This window comes from Hemitrygon akajei, chromosome 15 (assembly GCF_048418815.1).
Source record: "Hemitrygon akajei chromosome 15, sHemAka1.3, whole genome shotgun sequence".
Taxonomy (NCBI): Eukaryota; Metazoa; Chordata; class Chondrichthyes; order Myliobatiformes; family Dasyatidae; genus Hemitrygon; species Hemitrygon akajei.
The window spans coordinates 83,379,886-83,407,167 of NC_133138.1; the positions used below are offsets into that span (position 1 = coordinate 83,379,886).

The window sequence follows — 27,282 nt, forward strand, 5'->3', positions numbered from 1 at the left end:
ATTCAGCCTTACCAATGCCTTGTACAATTTTAACATTACATCCCAACTCCTACACTCAATGCTCTGATTTATAAAGGCCAGCATACCAAAAGCTTTCTTCATCACCCTATCCACATGAGATTCCACCTTCAGGGAACTATGCACCATTATTCCTAGATCACTCTGTTCTACTGCATTCTTCAATGCCCTACCGTTTACCATGTATGTCCTATTTGGATTATTCCTACCAAAATGTAGCACCTCACACTTATCAGCATTAAACTCCATCTGCCATCGTTCAGCCCACTCTTTCAACTGGCCTAAATCTCTCTGCAAGCTTTGAAAACCTATTTCATTATCCACAACGCCACCTACCTTAGTATCATCTGCATATTTACTAATCTAATTTACCACCTCATCATTTTCCAGAATGTTTGTTGTAAAGCTGTGAACAGTAGGCCTGTGTACGTTCCCTGAACATATATCACCAACAAGGACCCATCCTCGGTTCAGCTTCTGTGCAAAGGGTGCATTGCCATGACCATTGATATCCTTCCTGACCTTGTGTGCTGTGAGGATATCTCTCCCAAGGCAAAATGGGATTTGGGCTTTATCATCTACAGGTGGGATCTGTTTGGCACAACACTTAAGGTGCTAGAGAGCAGCCTCAGGAGTTGGTATTTCTTTCCGATTGTCTGGAATGTCATTACACTCAATTAGTGTTGGAAGTGTAAGAGTAATGTCACCATTCAATGCTTCAATCTGATAATCTCTCTCTCTCTTCTAGCTGATCTCTCCATTAGGCTACTACAGGTGTTCAAGATGTAGGATGAAGAATCGCAATGGATACCAAACAGATCAGCGAACACTGACCAGGCTAAGGATCTGTTGCTCTGGTTTTTGAGCATAACATACACCTTGAAAGCATTCTTTTGTTGCCCTTTAGGATACTCTTGAACTAAGCGTATCTTCAAACAGGATTTAGTGGCTAGTCTGCTGGTACAAACCTTGCGTCCCTCTTAAAAGGGCAAGCAAATCAATCACCTCCTGCTGTGTATGTCTGACCTTAATTTAGAACAGTAGCCAATCATATAGAAGCAATGACTGTCTCATGGATGTTGGGATATCCTTAGAGAAGGAGGAGCTTAGGAGAACGATGGTGCCTAACGGCGACTCCTTTGCTGGCATCTTCAGAAACAGCTCTATTTCTATCTTTAATATCTCTATTTTTCCCTTTCAGGGTACTTTTGAAGACCCTGAGCTGGAGTTACATCCTGACTTTGGTTCTTTGCAGGAATTCAACCTGCTGTCAGGATCACACAACTGGCTACTAATTGATATGCCAAGAACAAGGCTTAGAAGACTACCATGTCTTCAGGGTTCCGGGATTTTGAGGCTCTGGAGGTGGGTGGACAATTGTAAGGAACAATGCAATAGGCTGTAAAAAATAATTTTCCTGAACTATATTGAAGATCATGTAAAAAGTGTAAAAAGTCTATATAGTTCTGTTCGCAGAGGGTAAGAAAAATGATTGCGTTCCAAAGGTGTCAGCTTGGCTTATCCTTGCCACTACGTTAGAGTCTCAATTGCCTCAGCAGACACTTAAGCAATCCTGACATTTCAGAGCGATACGAGGAGAATGCCATAATGCCAGAAGTGCTCTCTTTCAAAACTAAAACTGTACTTGCCTTTTCAGGCAAATGTAACAAATGCCATAACCTTTTGACTAGTGAGAAATCCTTCTCTCTTTCTAAACCAATCTCTATTCATCAACCAAAATCACTAACAGATTATCTGTCCTGGTTGTTTCCATTTCCTACATTACATCTGGCTGCATTTCAACAGTACAGTGGATTCCAGTTAATCGGGACATATCAGGACCAGTAGATTTTGGCCCAGTTAATGGACTATCCTAATTAGCCAAAGTTTCATGGAAATAGTTAAAAAGGTATAAAAAATGACAAAATGAGTAACAACGGGTATTTAAATAAAATACATAACAGATTAGAACACCACCAATGCTACTACAGCACTATAAAACTGTGCATTAGTTCCTATAATAGTTATCAAAGGAGGAATTCATTCAGTACACTGCCATGTATAGGGTGTCTAGAGAGGAAAAGCTCCTCTGATGGAGGGGTTTATTGTATCCATTCTGGCAGCTCATTCACCTTTGGTCCCCACCAGACATTTAGCTCTCACTTGGGGCTTCAAATAGTGTTTGCATGCAACAGCGACCACACCTAGGTACGTTCCTTCGACAGGTGGGCTAAACCACCTAAACAGGAGGGAAGCTGGTGGGTCTAAGACCCTGAAGAATTAGGGACATGCCTGTCCTAGCATGTGAAGTCAGCTCTGCTGGACTGGGAGGATGAGTTCAACAGTGAGATCCAATAGCCAAGGAGGCAGTTCGACGGACGATAAGGCACAGAAGAAATCCTGGATATCCACGGCAACCAAGGAAGACAACTACTCTTATCACTGGAACCAGTCTTTTGAGGTCAGGAGAGTGGAACTGTTTCAGTGCAACAGCTTTTGCACTTTGACACGCTCCTGCACAGATTTCACTATCATCATCAGATAAGAAGGACAACTAACACATTACAATGTTCTTTTGATTAACTGTAAATGAGGAAGGTTAGTACAGACACCTAGTGCAAATAATGGACTGCCTTCATGCAATGCTTTCGACAATTCCATTCTCCAAATCTTCACTTTCATGATAACATTCAAGATGATTGTCGATACCTTCAAATTTTTCACATTTCCTAACTTGTTGAAGTAGTTAAATCATTTCATTTTCACTCCTAGCCATTTCTGGCATCTCCAAGCCTAGATGCTTGAAACCACAGTGATCAAAAAATTTTAAACTGTCTTACTGCTTATTTCTTGCCAACTATCAGTGACAAAAATCACTGCTTCTTGAACACAAGCACACAGAACTGATATTATTTAAAAACCGGTTGCTCTAAGCACAGTGTAGTGTCTAATTGCCACAAAAGTTTACATGACTGATGCTAGTTAAAAACTGTTCAGCAACAGTCTCCTGTTCCAATCAAGTGGCATTGTATCCCAAAGAAATGAAGGGAATCCCAACTATTTTCTCTGTTAGTTTTTGTTCTTTAAGAGCTGTCCCAAATAAGTGGCTGATCTGATTAACCAATAGACCAATTAACTGGCATCCACTGTATTTCATTATCTGTGAAGCATTTTGTGATATACTAAGTTGATGAAGGCCAAACTTTTCCCCCATTATGTATGCCTACAGCACAGCACCATCTATAGACTGTGGTAAACGGTATACTTTAGTTAATAATTGTGTTAATGCAAAACTGATTGCACTGAAGTTTTTTTGCAATGCAGTTTGGTATGTCCGTGGGGCAGTGAGGCAAGGGAACTCATCCTTGTTCCCTTGTGCTAACACAATTTAGTAGCATATGCACTTTGTACACAGTTTCCAACACACAGCTCCACTGAAGTTAATGAAACAAAATTCAAGAAGCAAATCATAAGACACATACACTGCCACATGTGTGTTTAACAAATTCCTAACCCAGTGAGTCATAGACTATTATTATTTTTTCATAATCATACCAGACATTGATATCCAAGAATCTCACAGTATGATCCCTTCTCCTCTTCCACTTTGTAAATTGAAATAAGAAGCTGAATAGAAACCTTTTATATAAAAAGATGATGTTATAATAAACTGGACAGTAAAGGCTTAGAGCAGGGGTTCCCAACCTTTTTTATGCCAACGGCCAATACCATTAAGCAAGGGGTCTTTGGACCCCAGGTTGGGAACCCCTGGTTAGAGGGATATGGGGTAAATGGGGCTAGGTCAAGTAGGCATCTTGGTCAGCATGGACAGGTTGGGCAAAAGGGCTTGTCTCTATGCTATATGACTCAATGATTAGTTTATAAAATCCACTTTTCACAATTTAACATGCAAAAAACGCAGGGTGCGCAGTCATCCTAGTAGAGTTCGCAGTGTTTGCCATTGCACTGGTTCCCCCCAAACAGAGGGCAGCTTATGCCATGGCTCATCAGTAGTGAATGACAGAGTGTAGACCTTGAGCATTTCAATGGGTCCACAGGGCTGGCTCAGCTGACCTCTTTTCTGATGATGCTTCTTGTCGGGACATTTTTCTTTAAAGAGCTGAGAGCTCCTGTGCTGTCCCAGCCACTTCCAGATGAGCTGCTCACATATCTCTTTGCTGCTGACAGACAAAAGGATTCTTGTCTTTGCTTGAATGGCAACAGTTCCTCCAGTCAATTAGTTGCATGTAAAGCATTCTACATACTGAACAGTACTACATCAAATCAAGTGAAATTTATTGTCATTTCACTATACACATGTATATAATGTATATAACAATAATAACGTGTGCTTGATAAGGTAGATATTGCCTATTAAAAGAACAAGTTAAATTTGACTATTTACTGCCCTATTAATCTACAATCAAAACATATTTTTTTGGCTTTATCTGCTCACTTATATGTGGTTTGGTTTTCCTAGCACCACTCAACTCCTCATTGCTTCTTGAAGCAAGGTGAGAGTGACTGTTGTGGAGAGCAAGATAACAGACAACCAAGTGTGGGATCAAAGCACCAGCAATTGATAGTTACAGATGATATAGAGTCATTGAAAGCTACAGCACAAAAACAGGCCCTTTGGCCCATCTAGTCCATTCCAAACCTTTAAACTGCCTAGTCCAATCAACTTGCACCTGTGCATACCCCTCCCATCCATGTACTTATCCAAATTTTTCTTAACTGTTGAAATTGAGCTCTCACGCATCACCTCCTCTGGCAGTTTGTTCCACACTCCCATCATCATCTAAGTGAAATGTAATAAATGTAAATAACCATATAATGTATATAGAAATGAGACATTTCTTTGAACCAGGGTGTAAAGCACATAACACAAAATAACTTATGATGGTAAGGATAAAATCTATAGTTGAATCACATATAAATAACAAATTAAAGTGTATTAATATTAAATATTGTAAGGTACAGAACAGATTAACCAGTGGCACATTGAATACGATGCGGCCGGGAGATCAGAAACCTGATGGCTGGGGGAAGACACTGTTTCTCATACTGACAGTTCTTGTTTTTAAGCATCATGATTTCCTGCCTATGGTAGAAAGTCAAAGAGGATGCTGGATGGATAGCTGGGATCCTTAATAATACTAAGCACTTCTGATAAAAGTTCCCAATGACCCCTATATAGACCCCTATAATCCTCTCAGCTCTTCTCATAGTCCTTTGTAGAGACTTTTGGTCCAATGCTTGATTGCTCCCATACCAGATGGAGATGCAACTTGTCAGGGCGCTCTCAATTGTGCTCTTGTAGAACACAGTTAAGATGGGAGTGGGAGCCTTGCTTGCCTCAATCTTCTTAGGAATTGGAGGTGCTGCTGTGCCTTCTTGTTCAGGGAGGTAATATTAAGAGACCAGGTGAGGTCATCCATGTTGTGAACTCCCAGGAATTTGGTGCACTTAACTCTCTCTACAGTGGATCCATGCATTCACGGAGAGAGATGCTTGTCTACACCTTCCTGAAGTCCACAATGATTTCCTTTGCCCTCTCCACCTTCAGGTTTGGGTTGTTCATCACACACCAATCCACCAGCTGCTCCATTTCCTCTCTACACTCCATCTTGTCATCGATCTTGATGAGGCCAGCCACCGTAATGTCATCCGCAAACTTGATGACACGGTTTGAGCTGGATCTTGCGACACAGTCATTCGTCAGCAGTGTGCTGAGAATACAGCCAGTGCTCAGCGTAGTGGGACGAGAGACATTGCTGCCCACATAGACTGTGGCCTTTCTGTTAAGAGGGAGGTGTTAAGACCCAGCAAGGACAGTTTCCTCATTAGAATGATGGTGTTGAACAGCAAACTGAAGTCTATAAACAGAAATCTGGCATATAAGACCCCATTATGCAGGTGGAGGGCCAGAGCCTATTGCATCTGCAGTGGATCAATCTGAGCGATAAGTGAACTGGAAAGGGTCCAAGGTAGCTGGGAGAAAGGCTTTAATGTGCTCCATGACCAGCTGCTCAAAGCATTTCATAACGGTTGATGTTAGTATCACCAGACAATAGTCATTGGGCAGGTTACTGGCACCTTCTTGTCTTCTTTGGCACTGGAGTGATAGTTGCCACCTTGAAAAACTTGAAGACATAAACACAGTCTTGGCTGATCTGGTCACAGACTCATAGTGGTCATGTATTTTTAAGAAGAGGTTGTTGAAGAGGGATTAGATAGTCATCAGTTATATAATAGAGTCATACTGCTGTACAGCACAGACCTGAGCTCCTTGGCACAGCCATCCCCGTCTACACTAATCTCATTTCCCCACATTAACACAATATTGTTCTAATATTGCCTCTTAAAGACTCTCTCTAAACGCTTCTTGAATGTAATAATTGTATCTGATTCCACCTCTTCTGTTATAGATATCAACAAGTGTATAAAAGAAATTACCTCCAAGATTTTCTTTGTCTCCTACTTTTCATCTGAAAATTATGCCTTCTTCTGTTTGATTGAATTGAACTGACTTTACTTCTTACATCCTTCACATACATAAGGAGTAAAAATCTTTATGTTACATCTCCATCTAAATGTGCCATGTGCAATCATAATAATTTATAATTATAATAAATAGAACAGTCAATGTAATATAGAGTACACTCAAATCAGCATGACTTCATCAGTCTGATGGCCTGGTGGAAGAAACTGTCCCGGAGCCTGTTGGTCCTGGCTTTTATGTTGCGATACCGTTTCTCCAGATGGTAGCAGCTGGAATTGATTGTGGTTGGATTGACTAGGGTCCCCAAAGATCCTTCAGACCCTTTTTACACACCTGTCCTTGTAAATGTCCTGAATCATTAATGGAAGTTCACAACTGCAGATGCGCTGGACTGTCTGCACCACTCTCTGCAGAGTCCTGTGATTAAGGAAGGTACAGTTCCCATGCCAGGTAGTGATGCAGCCAGTCAGGATGCTTTTAATTATGCCCCTGTAGAAAGTTCTTAGGATTTGGGGGCCCCATGCCAAACTTCCTCGACCATCTGAGGTGAAAGAGGTGCTGTTCTGCCTTTTTCACCGCAGAGCTGGAGTGTACAGACCACGTGAGGTTGCACTCCACAAATAGTCAGTGAGTGGTTAAACTGACATCCAAATATGTCTGTCAGGTCTGGGACTAAGATCACAGAAGTTCCCTTTGATGTTCTGGTTGAATTAATTCCTGAATCAACTCAAAAGACATAAGGGGAGAATGTTGCATTTGGTTTCAAAAACAGAACGGGTGAGGCCAGATGGCAACTCTCAAACACCTCCTTGTACCTACCCCTTGAAGAGGACCCCACTCTGGACCATCTCTGACCTCATCATCTCTGGAGAACTCCCATCATCTGTCACTAAACTCATAGTTTCCTTACCCTGCTCTGTTCACTTCTATCTCCTACCCAAGATCTACAAATCTGACTGTTCAGGTAGGCTTATTGTCTCTGCCAGCCCCTGCCCCATTGAAGTCATGTTCTCATATCTCAACTCCAGTCTATTCCCCTTCCCACCTACATTCCTGACTCATCTCATGCTCTTGATTCCTCAGTGACTTTCAATTCCTTGGCCTGACAGCCTCGTCTTCACCATAGATGTTCAGTTCCTATCAACTTTGCTTCCCCATCAAGAACTTCACAAAGCTCTCCACTTCTTTCTCAATGAAAGAACCAACCAGTTTCCTTCTGTCACCATCCTTCTGAATCCAGCAGAACTAGTCGTCACCCTCAACAACTTTTCCTTCAGCTCCTCCCGTTTTCTCCAGACTCGAGGGGTAGCCATTGGCCCCAGCTATGCCTGCCTCTTTGTCCATGTTCCAAGCTTTCCTCAGTAATACTTCCCAACTCTTCCTCCCCTACATTGATGACTATATTTGTACTGCTTCATGCACCCATGCTGAACTTGTCATTGTCATCAATTTTGCCTCTAACTTCCACCTTACTCTTTATCCATTTGGTCCATTTCTAACACCTCCCTTCCCTTTCTCTCTCTCTCACTCTCCATCTCTAGAAACAAGCTGACAACCAACATCTGATATAAACCTACTGATTTCCATGATTATCTCGAGCATACATCTTCCCAACCTATCTCCTGTAAAAATGCCATTCATTTTCTCAGTTCCTTCAACTCCACCTCATCTGTTCGCAGGATGCTTTCCTTTCCAGGAGATCAGAGATGCCCTCCTTCTGCAAAGAACAGAATTACCCTCCTCCAGTATTAATGCAGCCTTCACCCACATCTCCTCTATTTCCCGAGTATCCATGCTCACCCCATCTTCCCACTGACTCAACAGCGACAGAGTTCCTCTTGTCTTTACCTACCACCCCTTCAGCCTCAACATCTAGCACATCATCATCCACAACTTTTGCCATCTCCAAAGGGATCCTATGACTAAACATATCTTTATCTACACTCACTCTCCACTTTGCTTTCTGTAGAGCTTGCTTCCTCCAGATTCTCTTGTCCATTAGTCCCTCCTCAGTAATATCGTTCCTGGAATTTATTCTTGAAATCTCCAAACAGTCCTTCCAGGTGAGGCAACACTTCACCTGTGAATCTGCTGGGGTCATCCATTGAGTCCAGTGCTCCCAATGAAGCCTTCTTTACAATGGTGAGTCACATCATAAATAGTGGTTCATCAAGTTCCTCTGCACCATAGGCCAAAGCAGAACTTCCCAGTAGCCGCACATCATAATTCCAATTCCCATTCCCGTTCTGACATGTTGGTCATCTTGTGCCAAGATAAGGGCATCCTCGGGGTGGAGGAGCAACATGTTATATTCTGTATAGGTAGCCGCCAACCTCATGACATGAATATCAATTTCTCCTTCCGGTAAAAAATATTCCCTCCCCCTCTTCTTCTATTCCCCACTCTGGCCTTTTACCTCTTCTCACCTGCCTTTAACTTCCCCTGGGACCCCTTCTTCTTCCCTTTCTCCAATGGTCCATTCACCATTCCTATCAGATTCCTTCCTCTCCAGCTCTTTACCTTTCCTACCCACCTAGCTTCACCTATTACTTTCTAGGTAATCTCCTCCCCCTCCCCCACCTTTTTATTCTGGTATTTCCCCCTTCCTTTTCTCTCCTGAGAAAGGTTTCAGCCTGAAATATCAGCTAATTATTTATTTCCATAGATGCTGCCTGACCAGCAGAGTTCCTCCAGCATTTTGCTTGCGTTGCTGTGGGTGAAAAAAATCTGTGTTTCCTTACAGCATAAAAAGCAGTCATTCACACATTGAGTCCAGAATCTATGCCATTCATTCTTCTATCATTATTACTAATTTCCATGAAATTTGTTTTTTCTCACAAGTTACCAATTCTCCTCCAATTCCCCTGCCTCCTACTCATGCTATGGGCAATTTACTCCGGTCAATTAACTTATCAATCAACATAACTTTGGGATGTGGGTGAGAACTGGCACACCTGTGGGAAACCAACATAACCAGAGCAAACTCCACATAGACACACCTGAGATCAGGATTAAACCGAGTTGCTGGTGCAAAACTGGTGTACCACTATGCCACCGGAAGTGTGGTACATATACCCTGGCACTGTTCAATTGTATAGATACCAGGATACAGTGAAAAACTCTGTCTTACATGCCATCTACACAGGTCATTTCAAAACATGAGCACATTGAGATAGTACATGGGAAAAGGGAAGAATAGACACACTGAAACTAGGAGCTGAGTACAATGAGTGGTCATTTAGTGCTGGTGTCCATATTGGGATAGTATCTGATCAAGGAGTCATAGATGTGTGTAGCACAGAAACAGGTCTGTAGGTGCCATGTGTTCTGTGCTGGTGTTGATTACGTGTATTATATTAGCTAGTCACTTTAGTTGGGGGGGTTTAAAAAGAGGATATAACATATATTCATGCTTATTTCATGTAGCTTGGGACCACAGAGGTCATATCTTTGCTGACCGCTGAGATAATGCTCAATAATCCTTAATTGTATGTTTGCCAATTGCTAATAAAGAATTGAAACAGGCAATTCCACACTCTAGAGCAATTACTGGAGCTGTGCGGGTCACACATACATAACAACTCTGTGGGGTCGCAGGCTGGTGGCAATTGCTTTGCTTTGATTATGGATCAAATCTGCTACAAGGTCCTTTGATCCATCAAATCCACACTATCAACTACCTGAAGGCTATTTTCAAAGTGACACTTGCAAGATAACTAAATTAGTGATGAGAGATACATCTGCATAGCCTGGGCACATCCAGAATTCTTAAGCCTGTCCCCGTGACTGATGGGACAACATTATCAAGAAGGAAACAAGCAACAAAAAATAATGCACAATACAATATTCATGAGGAGGGTGTGGATGGAAAACTGACACTTTTTTTTGCATGTTGCAAGTGGATTAACTGGTGTGAGCTGCGGAAGTATGAGAAGTTGTAGTCATGACCAAGTTTGAACAAGTGGAACAGGAATTGTGTGTCTGTGTGACTAATGAAATACAACAAATTATTTGTTGTGATGATTGACCTAATCAGTGCTGCTGACTGACTGGGCTTGGAACTTAAAATTAAATAGATGTAATTTCCTGATGTGGTGCAATTCATTGCAGATTTGCATTTTCGTTAGCATGCTATGCTGATAAACAATAGCTCAGCTAGATAATCAACTCATGTTCCAGGTCAGAATCAAGCCCAGAAACTTCTGGCTATAGCTGGAGGTCTCCAAGCTCTTGGGAACGCAGGAACCATTTCCTTTCCAGACTCCCTTGTCTTGCTTTTCACTCACACATTCTCTCCCAACTGCACCTCTGTTCAAAACCCCTCTCATTTTGCTCAAACACCTCCTTCAGGAAATTCAGTGAGTCCAGAATGACTTCGGATGTCCATAAAGGCTGCACCAAAGAAAGCATCTTATACAGATTCATCACACTTTTGTATGGCAACTGCTCTGCTCAGAACTACATGAAAGTGCCACGGATTGCCGAAGCAGTCAAGTCGACCGCATAAATGAGCATCCCCTCCATTGACACACTCCAATATTTTTCTACTTTGGGGAAGTAGCCAGCATAATCACAGACCCCTTCCAAACCAGGTTATCTCTGCTTTCCTTTTTCCTGTTGGACAGAAAAGCCTGAGAGTACAGCCACCAGACTCAAGGTCAGCCTCCATTTCATTGTTAACACACCTCTCATTCAATAAAGATGAACTCTCAGTACCCCAATCTACCTCATCATTGACATTGCATTTCACTTGTCTATTTGCACTTTATTTGTCTTTTTGCACAGCATTTTCCCTATTCTGCATTCTCTAATTTGTACTACTTCAATGTACTTATCCACTCAGTGGCCATTTTATTATGTACACATGTTAACTTGCTTGTTAAAATGCAAATATATGATCAGCCAATCATGCAGCAGCAATTCAATTGATAAAAGCGTGCAGGCATGATCAAGAGGTCCAGTTATTGCTCAGACCAAACACCAGAATTGGAAAGAAATGTGATCTAAAGGACTTTGACTGTGGAATGATTGTTAGTGCCAGACAGGGTGGTTTAAGTATCTCAGAATCTGCTGATCTCCTGGGATTTTCATGCATAACAGACTTTAGAGTTTGCAGAGAATGGTGCGAGAAACAAAAAAACTCCAATGAGTGTCAGTTCTAAGGGTGAAAATACCATGCTAATGGGAGAGGTTAGAGGAAAGTAGCCAGACTGGTTCAAGCTGACAGGAAAGCTAAAGTAATTCAAATAATTACATATCACAATAGTGGTGTGTGAATGCACAGCACATTAAACTTTGAAGTGGGTGGGACACAGCAGCAGAAGACCACAAACATATACTCAGTACAGAAGATACCTAATAAATTGGCCAATGAGTGTATATGGTACCTTCTGCCTGGATAGCACACCGAAAGAAAGATTTTCACTGCATCTTGGTACATGGGACAATAATAATCCAATACAATACCAATCATGTTTGCAGATCATCCTCATCAGCAGCACATGATAACAATATCATGCCATTCTTTCCTGCAAGCATTGTCTCCTTGCCCAATTCATTATTTCTCATTCAAGTTCCAATTTGAATAATAATGTTCTTTGCAGCTGAGTTAAATAGTGAATTCTCTTCTCATCTAAATCCCATAATTACCTTGGGAAGATTCATTAAGTTAAGGGCACCCTTTAAATATAAATTGTTCTTGGCATTCTTTTTTTAAACTGGGCAAAACAATTAACTAACACTAGAGATAATTGTTATGACTTATCCATATGATAAGACCATGTAGGAGGTCCCGAGTTGAAATAATCCTTCAAAAGCATCATCCACGCTCCTTTCAGTGACTTTAATAATTCCATAACCTTTGATTATTTTCTATCATGGAATCAATAAAATAAAAGTGGCAGCTCACCTCTAAGCATCTCAGAATGTTGTCGTGTTTGCCTGCTTCATTGCCAATTAAAGTTACCATGGATAATTAGGTTTTATGACTACTAGTGTAACATCCTTTTAGCAACATCATAATCATCAATAACTAGCAATCAGCTCTCCAGCCCAGAAAATGAATGATTATTTTAAGTGGGGTTTTATTTTAAAATTTTAGCATGTAAGTCATTCTTACACTCATTTTGTTGTTCTTTCTTTTCTTAATTTGGTAAGAAATTCACACAGTTTACTTCACTCCCATTTTCTGCCTTTCCTCTAAATCCATATAATTTGCTAAGGAAGTACGAAATTATAGCCTGACTCAGTAGACCACAGTCAGTGGTCTCTTTCCATTCTCTTTCCATTATCAGCTCACAAGTCCAGCAGGATACAAGGGAAAATATGTTTGCACTTTAAACTGAGGAATACTAAGCTAATCATGCATGCCATGAGAAGTCCCATGGCCACTAAATTCTGGACCTTTACACTTCGACACTATGTGATACTGGTATTGTGCTGTGCACCTTGGTCCCTGAGGAACATTGTTTTGTTTAGCTATATAGGTGTGTATTGTTGAATGACGATAAACTTGAACTTAAGCTTTCAAATGATGTTAACTCTTCTCTCTATAAATTTCCTTGAGAAGGAAACTAAAATAGGAATAGTGTAGTAAAGGCCAGTGCAGTCTCGATGGGCTGAAAGGCCCATGTCTGTGCTGTGTGACTCTACAGTTCTATGAAGTCACTAAGTTACATGTCAAAGCCTGAAACATAATTCAGAATAAAACTTGGAAATATGAAGCTAGGCATGTTGAGGTTCATCATGTGAAACCGTATTACTTAATTTTTACTGTGTCAAAGTTAAGGAATAGTTTTCAATGCATGTAGAATACAAGCTCTGACACCAAAGTCATCATTGTGTCCATCTCCCGGGACTGGTCAATGCCTCACCCCTGAAGGATCTGAAATTCCCCTCACTGTCAAGGCACTACACACCTCTGAAATCCTTCCCCTGTGTTTCCCTTACCTCTGAGTTTCTTGCTATTCTCTTCTGCTTCTCTCTGGGCAACACCTCCTCCCAACCTCCCTACAACTCCCTTCTCCTTCTCCACACCAATTTTCAGCAGTGTCACTATTGAAAACTGCATCCCATGCCCAACGACCTTCCCCCCCACACTCAGCTGCTCTTTCTAAGTCTCTCACTATATCACCCCATGAAATTGGCTTTACAAACAACTTTTATTTTCTGACTGTTGTTTTAACAACCTGTTTAAATAGTCACACTCTACTCAGCTCCTGCCCTTTCCCACACCTATAAAGACCCCGATCAAGCCCTTCTCCTGGATAAACGTTCCTTACCAACGTAAGTTATTGTGGTTGGAGGACAGGAATTAATTATGCCATCTTGTGGTGTTTGCAACGAGTCATTGTGTATTCTATATTATTTTTTAAAATATCCAATTGCATTTTGCTGGGTTTCAACAGAAAGAATTAAACGAAATCACCCCCTGGAAATGAATGAGTATTGAGTTTCTTCTTTGAATGAGTAGAAAGGGTGCACTTTAAAGGATTTTTTACAGGCTGCAAGTTTAATCATCCCTGCCTGTCAGCCCAAGACTGTGGGTGGGGTCTTGCAGAGCGTCACCAGGAGGGACAGAAGGAGGGAGTGCAGAATTATTCTTAAAAAAGTCAGCCTGACGACAGCGGGCAGGAGACGTCTCCACAATTCACGAGAACAAGACGTTTGAGGCCAGAAGGATGCAGCTGTCCAACACCCTCACACCTGTGGCTGTTTTGTTTTGCTCCACTGTGCTGATCCCTGGTGGTGGCGAGCCGGTCTTCAACAAAAGGGATCACTCTGACGCAGAGAGGAACAACTGGCATGCTCCCCGCATCTTCACTATCGGAACAGCAGAGGTGAGAGAAGAGAGACCCCTCCCCACCCCTGTTTCATGGGAGATGACTCAACTCACAAAAACGCAATCTCTGATAGTTTGTTTAAAATTGTTCTTGAAGCTGAGTTTGGTGTGAGTCTTCTTGATATGTTTTGTTGTCTTTGCTCTTTGCTTGTTACCCTCGACTGAGTGGTGCTGGTCTGTAAATGAGTTCATCCATTTTGAGTTTGGTGACATCTACAGTACCTTGAAAAAGTTTTCGGTCTCCAGCTCTTTGTTCACATAAATGAGTATTACTACCAGGGATTTTGATCAATTTAACTGAGAATTTTTATTTGTGGATCACACGATCCTTCTTTTTCACAGTAGAACCCAAAAAAACAGAAAATTATAAAGCATGGAAAATTAAAAATTCAAAAACTGAAATGTCAACAGTTCAAAAGTATTCAGTAATGAGTTGAACCATCTCTCACAGCTGCAACAGCCAATAGTCTTTTGGGATAAATCTTTATTAGCTTTGCACAATATGATGGAGCAGGATTTGCCCATTCCTCCTTGCAAAATTGCTCAAGTTGTGTCAGGTTAGTTGGGAAGCACCAGTGGAGAGCAATCTTGGGGTATTGCCAAAGATGTTTGATCAGAATAAGGTCATAACTCTGAATGGGCCACTCAAGAACATTAACTTTCTTCACTTGAAGCCACTCCGTGGTGGTCCTGAAAGTGTGCTTTGCGTCATTGTCCTGCTGAAAGGCAAACTTCCTCCCCAGCTTAAGCTTTCTGGCAGAGGCTAGCAGGTTTTTATCCAGGATTTCTCTATATTCAGCAGCTTTTATCTTCCCTTTAATCCTGATCAGATTTCTAGTCCCTACTGCTAAAAAGCATTCCTATAGCACGATGCTACCTCTGCCATACTTTACAGTAGGGATGGTGTTACCTGGCTGATGTGCAGTATTATATTTACGCCACACATACTGCTTAGTGTTGAAACTAGAAAGTTCCACTTTATTCTCATCTGACCACAAGACATTCTTCCACATCTTTACAGTATCTTCTAAGTGATGCTTTGCAAAATCTTTACAACAAGAATATGCTTTTCTCTTTGTAATACGAGATGTGGTTCAACTAAGTATTGAGTGAAGGGGTTGAATACTGTTGAACTGCTGATATTTCGGTTTCTGAAATTGTAGGTTTTCTTGCGTTACAATTTTCCCTGTGTTTTGGGCATGTGATTCATGAATAAAAATTCTCAGTTAAATTGTTCAGAATCCCTGGTTGTAATACAAGCTTATGTGAACAAAGGGTTGGGAGCTGAACACTTTTTCAAGGCACTGTAGATTCTGATCATACATGGGTGCTGGCCCTCCAGCCCACTGAATCCAGTCTAAACACCGAGCACCCATATTGAGGTCCGGAGGGTCAGGTACAGGGGTCTACAGTTTTGCTGCGAGTGGTGTAAAATCCAATCATGGCACCTCTCAGTGTCCATTTGCAATCAATTCATAAAAAATGACAAGTTTCAGGAAATCTCCGACACTTTGTGAACCTTACCTCACAACTTATCTTGATCCCATTCACACTTTTGATGTAAATTTTGGACAGTAATCCTATTCACATTAAAGGATTTTAACTGCAAGTTCCCCACCCACAGGGAGTCTGGAGCTCCTTTCCTTCAAAGCCCCAGGTTCACAGATGTCTGTCAAATTCATTGGCACAATAAACACTGGCAAAAAAAAGACATTTCTATCACCTCCTGTTGTCCAATGTTATAAAACTTCAGCTGGAGGTTACCAGAAGCCTCACAATTCCCTTTGTCCAAAGGCAGTACATGAAAACTATTTGGTCATGAACAACAAATTAATTAAAGACAGGCAATCTAATCTTCCTAGGATGTAATCACTGTGGGCACCTAGTTGCCCATTATACATCTAATGTTTGCTTGGTCTGCACTAAACAGCATAAGCCCCAACATCAGGAAAAAGCAGATACCCTGTCAAGCATATCAAGCACCTCAAAGAGATTATCTCCATGTAATAATTGAGGGAATATGAGCCATTTAATGAAACATTATTGATGAGCTAATATGCCTCTTCTAAGGTAAATAAATCCTTCCTGAAATGTAGTGCCCCAAGCTAGACAGAGTACTTGAGAGTACAGGCTTCTTAAAGCCTTGGCAATCTGGACTTGTATAGGTTAATACCGGGCTCAGATGAAAAAATTAACCCAATATACTAGAAGTGCACCCTGAAATAATGATCCCTAAATATCCAGTGACATTGACTCTTAAAGATATTTAAAGGTAAAAGGACAACATTGAGATATGGTTGAAACCAATGGTCTTGGCTCTAGCAATCTCTTCAGCCATATTTTAGTTTCCATATAAGGTAAGGTCACTCACCTCACTGGAGTGTGTCTTTTGTGATAAAGAGAACTCAAGGAGAATGGACATAGTGATTAGCACAACTCTTTACAGTGCATGTGACCTGGGTTCAATTCCTGCCACTGTCTGTGGGGAATTTGTACATTCTCCCCATAACTGCACGGGTTTTCTCCCAAGGTCCAAAGCCCTACCAGTTGGTAGGTTAATTGGTCATTGTAAATTGTCCCATGATTGGGCTAGGATTAAGTTGGGGATTCCTGGGCAGCACAGCTTGAAGTACTGAAATGACCTATTCTTCGCTGTATATCAATAAATAAATAAATACCAAGAGGAACAACAGTTGCATCACTTTGATCTGTTTTTCACTTTACCATGTGGTGCTCCACTGTCTTTGAGGATGGTGATGCTCATGGAACTGTTGCTTACCTATCCACTACCTTTCCTGGTGGGACAATTAAGCAGCTTGCCAGTCTATTTCAGAGGACCATATTTCCATGCCAGAAATAAGCCAGACTGCATAGGAATTATAGACTTCCTTCCTTAAAAGACTAGATTAGTTTATAAAGCAATTCTGTTGTTTCATGGTCAACATTGCTAATAGTGGCTTTTATACCAGATTATCACACAAAAGTGGGATTTAAACTCAATACATTTGGAAAAATACCACTGTTATGCTGGTCTGGTAAAATAACAACTGTGCCACCTTATCCAGGCAGTTGAAATTTTCCAGACTAAAACCGATAGGACTCAATATGAAATTCTACAACTTCAGACAACTTATTCTTTCTCTCTGTTTGTACAAGAACTAACAAATTTGCCCTGTCATTGTTTTATTTTAGTTTTTCTTTTATATATACTGGCCTGCTGGGCATGGTCCATAACCTCACCATCAGCAACACATTACAGACAAGAAGTTTAATCTAACCTTATCTGTCCTTTTCTGCTGCTTTAGGCCATCCTGTCTGACTTATTCCCGTCTTTGACTCACCCACGCACTGCTTCACCTTCACTGCTAACTTGTTCCACTCTTCACAAGAGTTAAAGCACTGGAAGAATTCAGCAAGTCAGTCAGCATTTATGGAGGGAAATAGATGCTGATTGACCTGATGACTTCCTCCAGCTTATTGCTCCAGATTCGGGTATCTCTTGTATCTCCTCATTTCTCTCTTTCTCAGTTCTGATGAAGGTTTTCAGACTCGAAAAGTTGACTTTTTCTCTGTCTAGAGAAACTCCCTGAACTGCTGAGCATGTTCAGAGTTTTCTGACTTAATCTTGGATGGTTGTATGTTACCAGGAGCATGGAACATCGAACGCGACAGCTCTTCCATCACCACGATGTTGCACTGTCCTTTCAACGTACGCTAAGATCATTCTCACCCTTGCCTCCATTTTTATTTCATATCCATGTGCCTATCTAAGAGACTTTAAGAGGTTTATGAAGAATGTGGAGCTGAAACAGGCAAATGAGGCTAGCCACAGCATTTAAATAACAGAGAAAATCCAAGGAACTAAATGCCCTTCTCTTGGGAACAAAAGAGATCAATAAATTATTTGGAATGTTATCAGATAACCATTGAAAATTAGGGTCATTACATAGCAATTTGTTCAGGAGACTGAAATAAAGAGACTAATACCACAGACTACTGTTCATGCATTTATGTGAAAAGGGAAAAGTTTAAAGGAGAATTATACTGGAATATTGTTTTCAGTTTTGGTCACCTCATTATAAGAAGGATGTAGAAGATTTCAAGAAGGTGCAGAGGAGATTTTATGATTTTATTTATTGAGATTCAGCACGGAATAGGCCTGGCTGCTCCTTCGAGCCACGCTGCCCAACAATCCCCCAATTTAATCCTAGCCTAATCACAGGGTAATTTACAATGAGCAATTAACCCACCAGCTGGTACGTCTTTGGACTGTGGGAAGAAACCGGAGCATCCAGAGGAAACCCACGTGGTCACAGGGAGAACGTGCAAACTCCTTACAGACAGTGGCAGGAACTGAACCGGGGTCACCTGTACTGTAAAGTGTTGCACTACCGTGCTGCCATTGCTCTAAAGCTTGATCCCAGCTCTAAAGACTGATACCACAATGCTGCCAGGACGAGAAGGCATGACTTATGAAGAGTTGCTGAGTGAGCTCGGACTATGCCTTTAGAGTGAAGGACGATGAGCGATGACTTGATGGAGGTGTACAAGATCCTAAGAGACATAGGTCAAGTGGGTAGACAGATACCTTTTCCCAGGGCAGAAATGGCTATTACAAGGAGGCATAATTTGAATGTGATTGGAGGAAAGCATGGAGGGAGGGGGGTGTCTGAGGTATGTTCTTTACAAAGAGAGTGGCAGATGAATGAAAAGCCCTGCCAGTGGGGGTGGCAAAGGACGATACATTAGGGTCATTTAAGAAAGGAATGTGGATGATAGAGAAGTGGAGGGTTATGTAGGAGGGAAGGGTTAGATTGATATTAGAGTAGTTCAAAGTTTGGCACAACATCGTGAGACAAAAAGTCTGTACCTGTCTGTACTGTCCGGTTTTCTAGACTCTATGTTCCATGAGAGGTACAGGGCAAATGTTTCTACACAGAGAGTGACTGGTGCCTGGAATAGGCTGCTGGAAGCAGATATGATACTGGTGAGGGGCGTAGACCAGAGACACAGGCCGAAAAGGTTGAGCTTAATTTGGCATTGCATCTGGCAAAGGCATTGTGGACAAAGGGCCTGCTCCTGAGTGTACTGTTCTAAATTTTGTGTTCTATAGGATCAAGCTGAGAGGGGAGACATTTAGAGGTGATTTGTGAAGCAGGTTTTTTTTTACAGAGGGAGTAGTGGATGCCTGGAATGTGCTGCCAGGGGAAGCAGATATGACAGTGGAGTTTAAGAGGCATTTAGATCATCACATGACCAGGCAAGGAAAGGAAGGATATGGGCCATGTGTAGAAAGATGAGATTAGTTAAAACTGAAATGGCTGCACGGACATAATGGGTGGAACATAATGTTGCTGTGCTGTGTAATTTGATGACATAGAGGCCAAGTATTGACTTGTAACTGAGTTGTCTAAGGAGAGAGTTTGATAGGATGCTTGATCCCATGTGTAACCTCCTCCAATTCCACCACCTAAAGACAGGAAAGAAACATTTGTCACTTCTGCCAAAAAGTCCCTTAATGATTTCTCAAGTATTGAGTCTAAAGCTTCATGTCAACAGGACACATGCCCTTAAGGCTCGGTTAACTTTATCTCTGCACAGTGTTCATCACCATTTTGTTTAATCTAACAACAGTCCGGAGAGCTAAGCATTAGTAATTGTAAAAACTTATCCTGCAGGAATATTTGAAAAAGTTTGGCTGGGGTCAACCTGTGGATTGGGAACACCAAGCGAATGGTAAGGACATGGCTCCAAAGGAAGACAACCCTGTTGCCGGAGAAGTGCCTCAGATCATGACTGAAGGACTTTCTGGAGAGACAGCCACAAGGAGTGCTCCAAAAGCAGCCACAGACCACCCATCTTATCTTCAGAACCTCAAGGAATTCCAAGAAGCTAATGGGCTGAGTCCCACTGGAATCCTTGACAATGCCACACTTGAGATAATGAATCTGCCTCGTTGCGGTGTGCCTGATAAGATGCGCATGGAAAACAGCTCCCAGGTCAATGGAACGTCACACAGCAAGTCCAACAACAGTTCCTCGGACACCACACAGCCAGAAACAGAGCAGAGACCTGCCAGGAATAAGCGTTTCCTTGCCAGACTGGTGGAACATTCCAGAAAGAAGCGAGACAGCCTGGATGCCCTTGGAGGAGCATCCACCAGCATGGGCTTCTCAAAGAGAAAGCTGAAGTGGCGCCTTATGGATGAAGCCTTCACCATCCAAATGAGTGTCGAGCAGCAGAAAAATATCCTGCGATTGGCCTTCCGGATGTGGAGTGAGGTGACCCCACTGGAGTTTGAGGAGGATCTGGTTTCTCTCCCTGCTGAAATTAACATCAAATTGGGCTTTGGAACAGGTAAAGAGAAACTCCCATACAAGGGTGTGCACACTTGTAAACTCTAAACAGTGTCCCAAATTAAAGCGGTGTATGTTTGAGTCTGAACATCCATATGTGAACTGGACAAAGGGTCAGAGTGCCTGGGCTAGAAAAATGAGTGCTAATTGCAATCATACTCCATCATAAAGCTGTGTAGGCCAATTGTCCATACAGTGGTTTCAATGGATTGCAAAAGCGTTGATAAACTCCAACCATACTGTTGACTTCTGAGGATGATGGAGGTGGGAGGTCATGAATCGCTTATGCTCCACTTAGGAGCTAAATGCCCAAATAAGTACATAAGTCCCTCAACAAATGATCATGAATGGACACTTGTTAGAATAGCCTCCATCTACCAACTGCGCACTGGTCCTTAATATGTCACTACTCACCTAGATGCTGAAAGGCCTGGATACAGTGGGCGTGTAAAGGATATTTCCATTACTAGGAGCATCTCGGGCTGAGGGCACAGCTCCACAAACACGTTCACTACTTTAAAATAGAGATTCTTTGACAAGAGGGTGATGAATATTTGGAATTCATTGCTACGCTCCAGTGGAGGCTAAGTCAATGGGTGTATTTCAGACAGAGATTGACAGGTTATTGATAGGTATGTGAATTATGAGTTACAACAAGAAGCTGGGACAATGGTGTTGAAAACATGAGCCTTGATTCAATGGTGGATCAGATTTGATGGTCCCGAATGACCTAATTCTGCTCCTATATCTCGATGTCTGAAGGAATTTGGGCTTTGATGAGAATATATGCATGTTCAGTGGGCCGGGTGGAGGGGACCGTCGCACTTTGTCGTGTAATATTTTGATACCTTCTTGAATTGGGGTCATTAGAGGTGTTTCAGATTACAATAAAATGGAATCCTTGCTATATAATTATTGTAGTCATGAAGTCGCTACTGTGCAACAAATTAATTAAATGGATGTCCTCAGGACTGTAGTAGGAAATTTACAAAAATGGAAGTCCAGTTTTATTCTTGCACTTTATGCATAAAATTCTTCAATACCATCTTCTTTTCTAAGAAAACTGAAATTCAGTGATTTTTTTTCCCATGAATAAATGTGTCTGTCTAATGTGAAGGAAGGTCAGGGAGAGTCTGTCAGCTAAACGCAAAAGTACTCCTTTAAGGAAGTAAAATGACAGGAACAGGGACCTGCAGGGTACTTACAGAACAAAGGGAAGTCATTCTCCCCTCTCTGCTCACCTCGTTCATCCTTTTTTGTCATATCCTTCTTCTCTGTTCTCTCTTGAGTGATGTACCAACTAAAGTGAAATTGCACAATTTACCTCAACCTCTCTAGTAGGAGTGAGTTCTATATTCTAGCCACTGTTGGGGTGGCATGGTAGCATAGAGGTTAGCGCAACTCTTTACAGTACTGGTGACCAGGGTTCAATTCCACCGCTGCCCGTAAGGAGTTTGTACTTTCTCTCCATGACCGCATGGGTTTTCTTTGAGTTCTTCAGTTTCCTCCCACAGTCCAAAGACCTACTGGTTGGTAGTTTGAAATTGTCCCATGATTAGGCTAGGATTAAATCAGGGATTGTTCGGAGGTGTGAATTGAAGGGCCTGAAAGGCCTATCTGCACTGTATCTTAATAAACAAATAAATAAATAAAATTGGATTTATTTGAGACTGCCTTATACAGGACTTTTACTTTGGTCCCACTAACAAATAGAGCCATTATGTTTGTCTACCTTATCTAAGTATTTCTTAATTTTGAAAATCTTTATCTGTAAAGACCAGCAATGAAAGCCCTGATTAAATGAGGGCATATTATTAAAAAGTTATTGAGTTTGGAATTTCCTACTGTCTCCCTGCTGCTTTCATTTCAGCATGAATACAGCTACCGGTAGATTGTTTTAATGTTCAGAGACAAGGCAAAGCTCCGTAATTTTTGCTGTAGAGGGTTATGGGTAACCCTAGGTGATTTCTAAACTAAGTACACGTTCGGCACAGCATTATGGGCTGAAAGGCCTGTATTGTGCTGTAGGTTTTCTATGTTTCTAACCACAGAACAGCATCACTGACAGAGACTTCAACACTTCCTGCACCAACTATCCTGTGTCCTTCCTGAAAACTGATGTCCAAGTAAGGCCAACTGCAAAGTTTTCCTGTACTGCTGAACACTGTCTTACTGTGGACTGCTTTTGAAGCTGACTTAAACTATCTTGACCCTTCCCCAATGAAAAAAGAGTGACAACCCATTTGTTTGGGCTTGATTCCAATTTAGTTTTTCAAGGTGTAAAACCAGAGTCTAATCCACTGCCACACCCATTACCTATAATTTGGCACACAATGCGTACTTGTTCTCTGGCAACATCCCAAAATGTAATGGCGGTGTTAAGGTGCTTTGGATGATAGTCAAATAAAGATATAAATAGCCATTGAAACAACCCTTTAATGATGCATAATAATAATTGTGCTTAGATAATAGTCTTGCGACTAACATTTGCCCATCAGACACCAGATATCACATTTGTTACAATCTTTATTAAAAAGAGATACCAAGCCATTTAGCTTGGATTCACCTGACCTGCAGTCTGAAATTTACCAGCTGATTACTGCCCTGAAATAGATCTCAGCTATTTGCTATCGGCTACAATTGGCTGGATTCCCATGGGGAGTATTCAGTTGGTGACTTTAAAGTGTCAGTCTTGATTAGCAGTTAAACATGTTTCTTCTGCAACATTACAGGCAATTAACTCTTGCCTCATATTGTGTCTTTTGTGTTAAGCACTAAGATCTACCTAGCAATGAAAGAATAACAACTCTTGTGAAAGGCATGCCTAACATCAGAAGAGCATTGTTATATTTTGTCCCATTGCATGTCACGAAGAATACCTAATAAATGTTTTCCTCTGAAAGAAAACCATTAGGTGACATCAGATTCTTTTAGATTTCCAGTCCACAAGGTTATTTACATGCAAGTTTGATATTTCTATTAACATTACAGAGAGGCACAGTATAGGAGCAGGATTTTCAGCATGTTCACCATCAAGTACCATTTTTACATCAACCCCATCCAAATCCACACTATTGTCTACACTTTCCCATCAGCTTCCCCCAGATTCCTTTACACACCAGGTGAAAGTTACAATGAAGCAACTAGCCCACATGCCTTTGAGACGTTGGAGGAAACTGGAGTGCTGGGAGGAAGCCCACAGGGAAAACATGCAAACTCTGCACAGATGGCAGCCGAGGTCAGGATGATAGAGAGTGAGCCCTCATCTCTACTATATGTGCCACTGTTAGTTGTAATGTCACACAAACGGCATATTTAAATCAGTATTCCTCACACACATCTTAAAAATGGTTCAAAAATCTGCTATTGTACTGAATTGTATGCAAGAAAGCAAAATTATATAGAGGAGTTACAAAGGAATACCACCTCAGGATGTCCCAAACAGTTCACAGTCAATGAAGTACTTCATTAATGTACCACTGTAGACAGCATTCACAAATGGAACAGAGATAAATGATAGATAATCTGGTTTTAAGCAACACACAAAGCACTGAAGGAACTCTGCAGGTCCGGTGACATCTCTGAAGGGAAATGGACATTTGATGTTTGGGTTGAGACCCTTCATGTGGAAGGCTCTTAACCCAAAACATCAGTCCTCCATAGATACTCGCTGACCCTCTGAGGTCCTCCAGTGCACTGTGTGTTGCTCCAGATTTCCAGCAAGTGCAGTCTCCAATCTAATTTTAAAATTGCTGATGGAGAGGTAAATAAAGTAAGGACACTGGGCCTTCACCTTCTTCAAAGAATGCCTCGAGAATCATAATATCCAGCCAAGAGAGAAGATGGTGCCTGGGATTCACGCAGTGTTTCGGGAAGTGCAGCTCCCTCAGACAGCAGTAGATCGGGCCTAGGTTTCACTGCTGTTGTGCAGCGGGCTCACACTGAAGGCAAGGTGGCTTCTTTCACTTGTGCCTGCATCTGAAGATCAGTCTACAGTTTAAGCAACTGGTAGTGATGGAAAATGGTAAAAGGCAAAAGAAAGTAATAATGAGCAGGGAAATTTGAGAGAGAGAGAGAGAGAATACATTTAGAATGAGTTGACTCCAACCTCATATCTTCTGAGGCTTAGAGTTCTCAAATCATTGCTTATTACATGTCTGATAGCCCCTGACAATCCTTGTAAGCCTATATTATTGAAGAATATGGGGCATGTTAATTCTTTCAATGCCACAGCCTCATTTGCAATGCCTCTTTTATGGTGCTAACACTTCTTAACTTGCATAGTCTCTGAAGTTCACCACTTGCATGCATTTAAGATTTAAGCTGCGTCAATGAAAGGCTGAAAATCAGCAGACGGTCTTCAGCAGTGGACTGTTTCTAAGTCAGTCACAGAAGGTCAGCTTATTCTTAAAGGAGAATCTTTAAACTGGCTATTGATTTCTGGGATGAGGAGGGTCTAGTATCCTCCACCTTTGGTGCACTGACTGCCACAGCAAGAGAAATGAATGGTTCATTGTTGGATCCTGGCCAACCTGGGGTGGATGCCAGATAAATGTTTGTCAAGTGGCTGCTGGCCAGCAAAGGAGAACAGAAAAATCACCAGAGTGGGTTTTGTTCAAATGGAAATGTTTCAGGACTACTTCTGAGTGTGTTGTGATAGCTCCAGCTGGACAAGTTATGCTTACAACTGGACTTCAATCAGTCCATAATCTGAGGGGCAGTTCCTAATGGCTACCTTGCTAATTTATTATATAATAGTTAATGTCTACCTTCTTATAACTGGAAGTAGATAATCCTGGGGCATTGTAAACTGACACAACACATATAAAAATCAATCTCGGAAGAGATTTCAATTATCTTATGAACTTACTTTCTTGGCAGTAAAGTTATTTTACTTTTGATAGGCAATTTGACCTCTCCCTTTCTAATGTTCCCCAAGCACATTCAGGCACAACAGAGAGAACAATCAATAAGAAGGCACAGAACATTTATCACAACACTTCCATTTTTACAGATGAACATACTCTCACACACCTAAACTGACTGAGAGATCCTTACTCCTAAGACTTTTACTTAAGGCAGAGTTTGATAGATTCTTGTTTAGTCAGGACATGAAGGGATATGGGGAGAAGTCATGACATCGGGGCTGAGAGAGAAAATAGATCAGCCATGATGAAATAACCGAGCAGACTTGATGGGCCAAAGGTCTAATTCTGCTCCTATATCTTATGGTCTTATTATGATTATGTGGTCGAGACTTAACAAAAGTTTGGCATTCACAGAGAAACAGGACAAAATTCAAAACACATAACCTTATTCTTCAACTAGTCAGGAAAAGCCTTGAGGGAATCAGTCTTTTCCACAAAAGAGCCATCACCAAAACTTCTATTACTATCACAAGATTTTTAGTTTGATCCATTACAGACAAATGACTGAATGAGGATTGGTTGGTTCTTTAAAAAAAAGATTGGGTATGGACAACTGAGTTTTAATGGAACTGAAGTTTACAGATTTAGGAGGATATTCACATCTATGTCCTAGACTGAGCATATTATGAGCTGATGGTTCCTTGGAAAACCATGGGCTCTCTGTAGTTTATTGCTCAGCTCACTTTGGACTCCCACGCACAAGTCCAAGACAAGCTGAAGGCAAGATGCCAGCCGACCGACGTGCTGTGCCTAAGATGAAACTTATATCTTAGTCCCATTATCTCACCAATATATACATGTGGAGAAGGAGAGGTTGAAATAAACAGGATAGTTGAAGAATAGACAAGCTGAGACAAAGAGGGGGTCATTTTGGTTGAATTATATTTTTATTCTATTTTCTATCTGACATTCTCAATCTTCCTGCAGCTCAGGAACTGTAATTTTCTGGAAAATGTCCAATAGTATTTCACATTAATCTTATAATCATTAATCATTTTCCAACTCATCTCCAAGTAACTCTTTCCTTTTACATTAAATAGTTTTATCCCCTTCCTCATCATTCTTAACCTGGCCTTAAAATGTATCAAGTCCCACTTCTGTTGCTATTAAAAGTTTTCTGCAATATTTCAATTATTTCTCTTTGACATTCAGAATCAAGGCTGGAGATTTCTGAGCAATGTGTGAATATTATTTAAGAGAATGAGATATTCATCATGTAAACATTTTAAAACTATTTTTATGCTTGTGTTCTAGGGCAACACTTTGGCTGTTCTCAGGACTTTGATGGGACAGGACAAATCTTTGCCCATGCTTGGTATTTAGCAGATATCCACTTCGATGATGCTGAACATTTTGTTGTCACCAACAACGGTCAAGGCATTAGCCTCCTCACGGTATTTCCTATTTATATGTTTACAATGTGACGATGAATACATGAATCTCTCTTGCTCTCTCTCGATCGATCTCTATCTCTGTATTTCCCTCCTCTCTGTTAGGGAAAATGGCACCTCTTTGAATAATGTCTGTCACAGTTAATCCACAAAGATTTACATCTTTGTAAAATTAGTGCAGCCGCTGACTTTATGATGAGTGGAATCACCAGATTAAGTATCACCTGATCCAAATATAAAGATG

The 27,282-nt window shown here is 41.3% G+C and overlaps 1 protein-coding gene across 1 annotated transcript in view; it reads left to right on the forward strand.

The window, feature by feature from the left end:
- The first annotated feature begins 14,170 nt into the window (after positions 1 to 14,170).
- Positions 14,171 to 27,282, forward strand: part of LOC140739620 (matrix metalloproteinase-21-like) — a 34,942-nt gene continuing 21,830 nt past the window's right edge. The window contains exons 1-3 of the mRNA XM_073068019.1: positions 14,171 to 14,361; positions 20,042 to 20,720; positions 26,902 to 27,041. Coding sequence (XP_072924120.1) covers positions 14,203 to 14,361; positions 20,042 to 20,720; positions 26,902 to 27,041 — 978 coding nt within the window. The 5' untranslated portion in view covers positions 14,171 to 14,202. The remainder of the gene's footprint in view (positions 14,362 to 20,041; positions 20,721 to 26,901; positions 27,042 to 27,282) is intronic.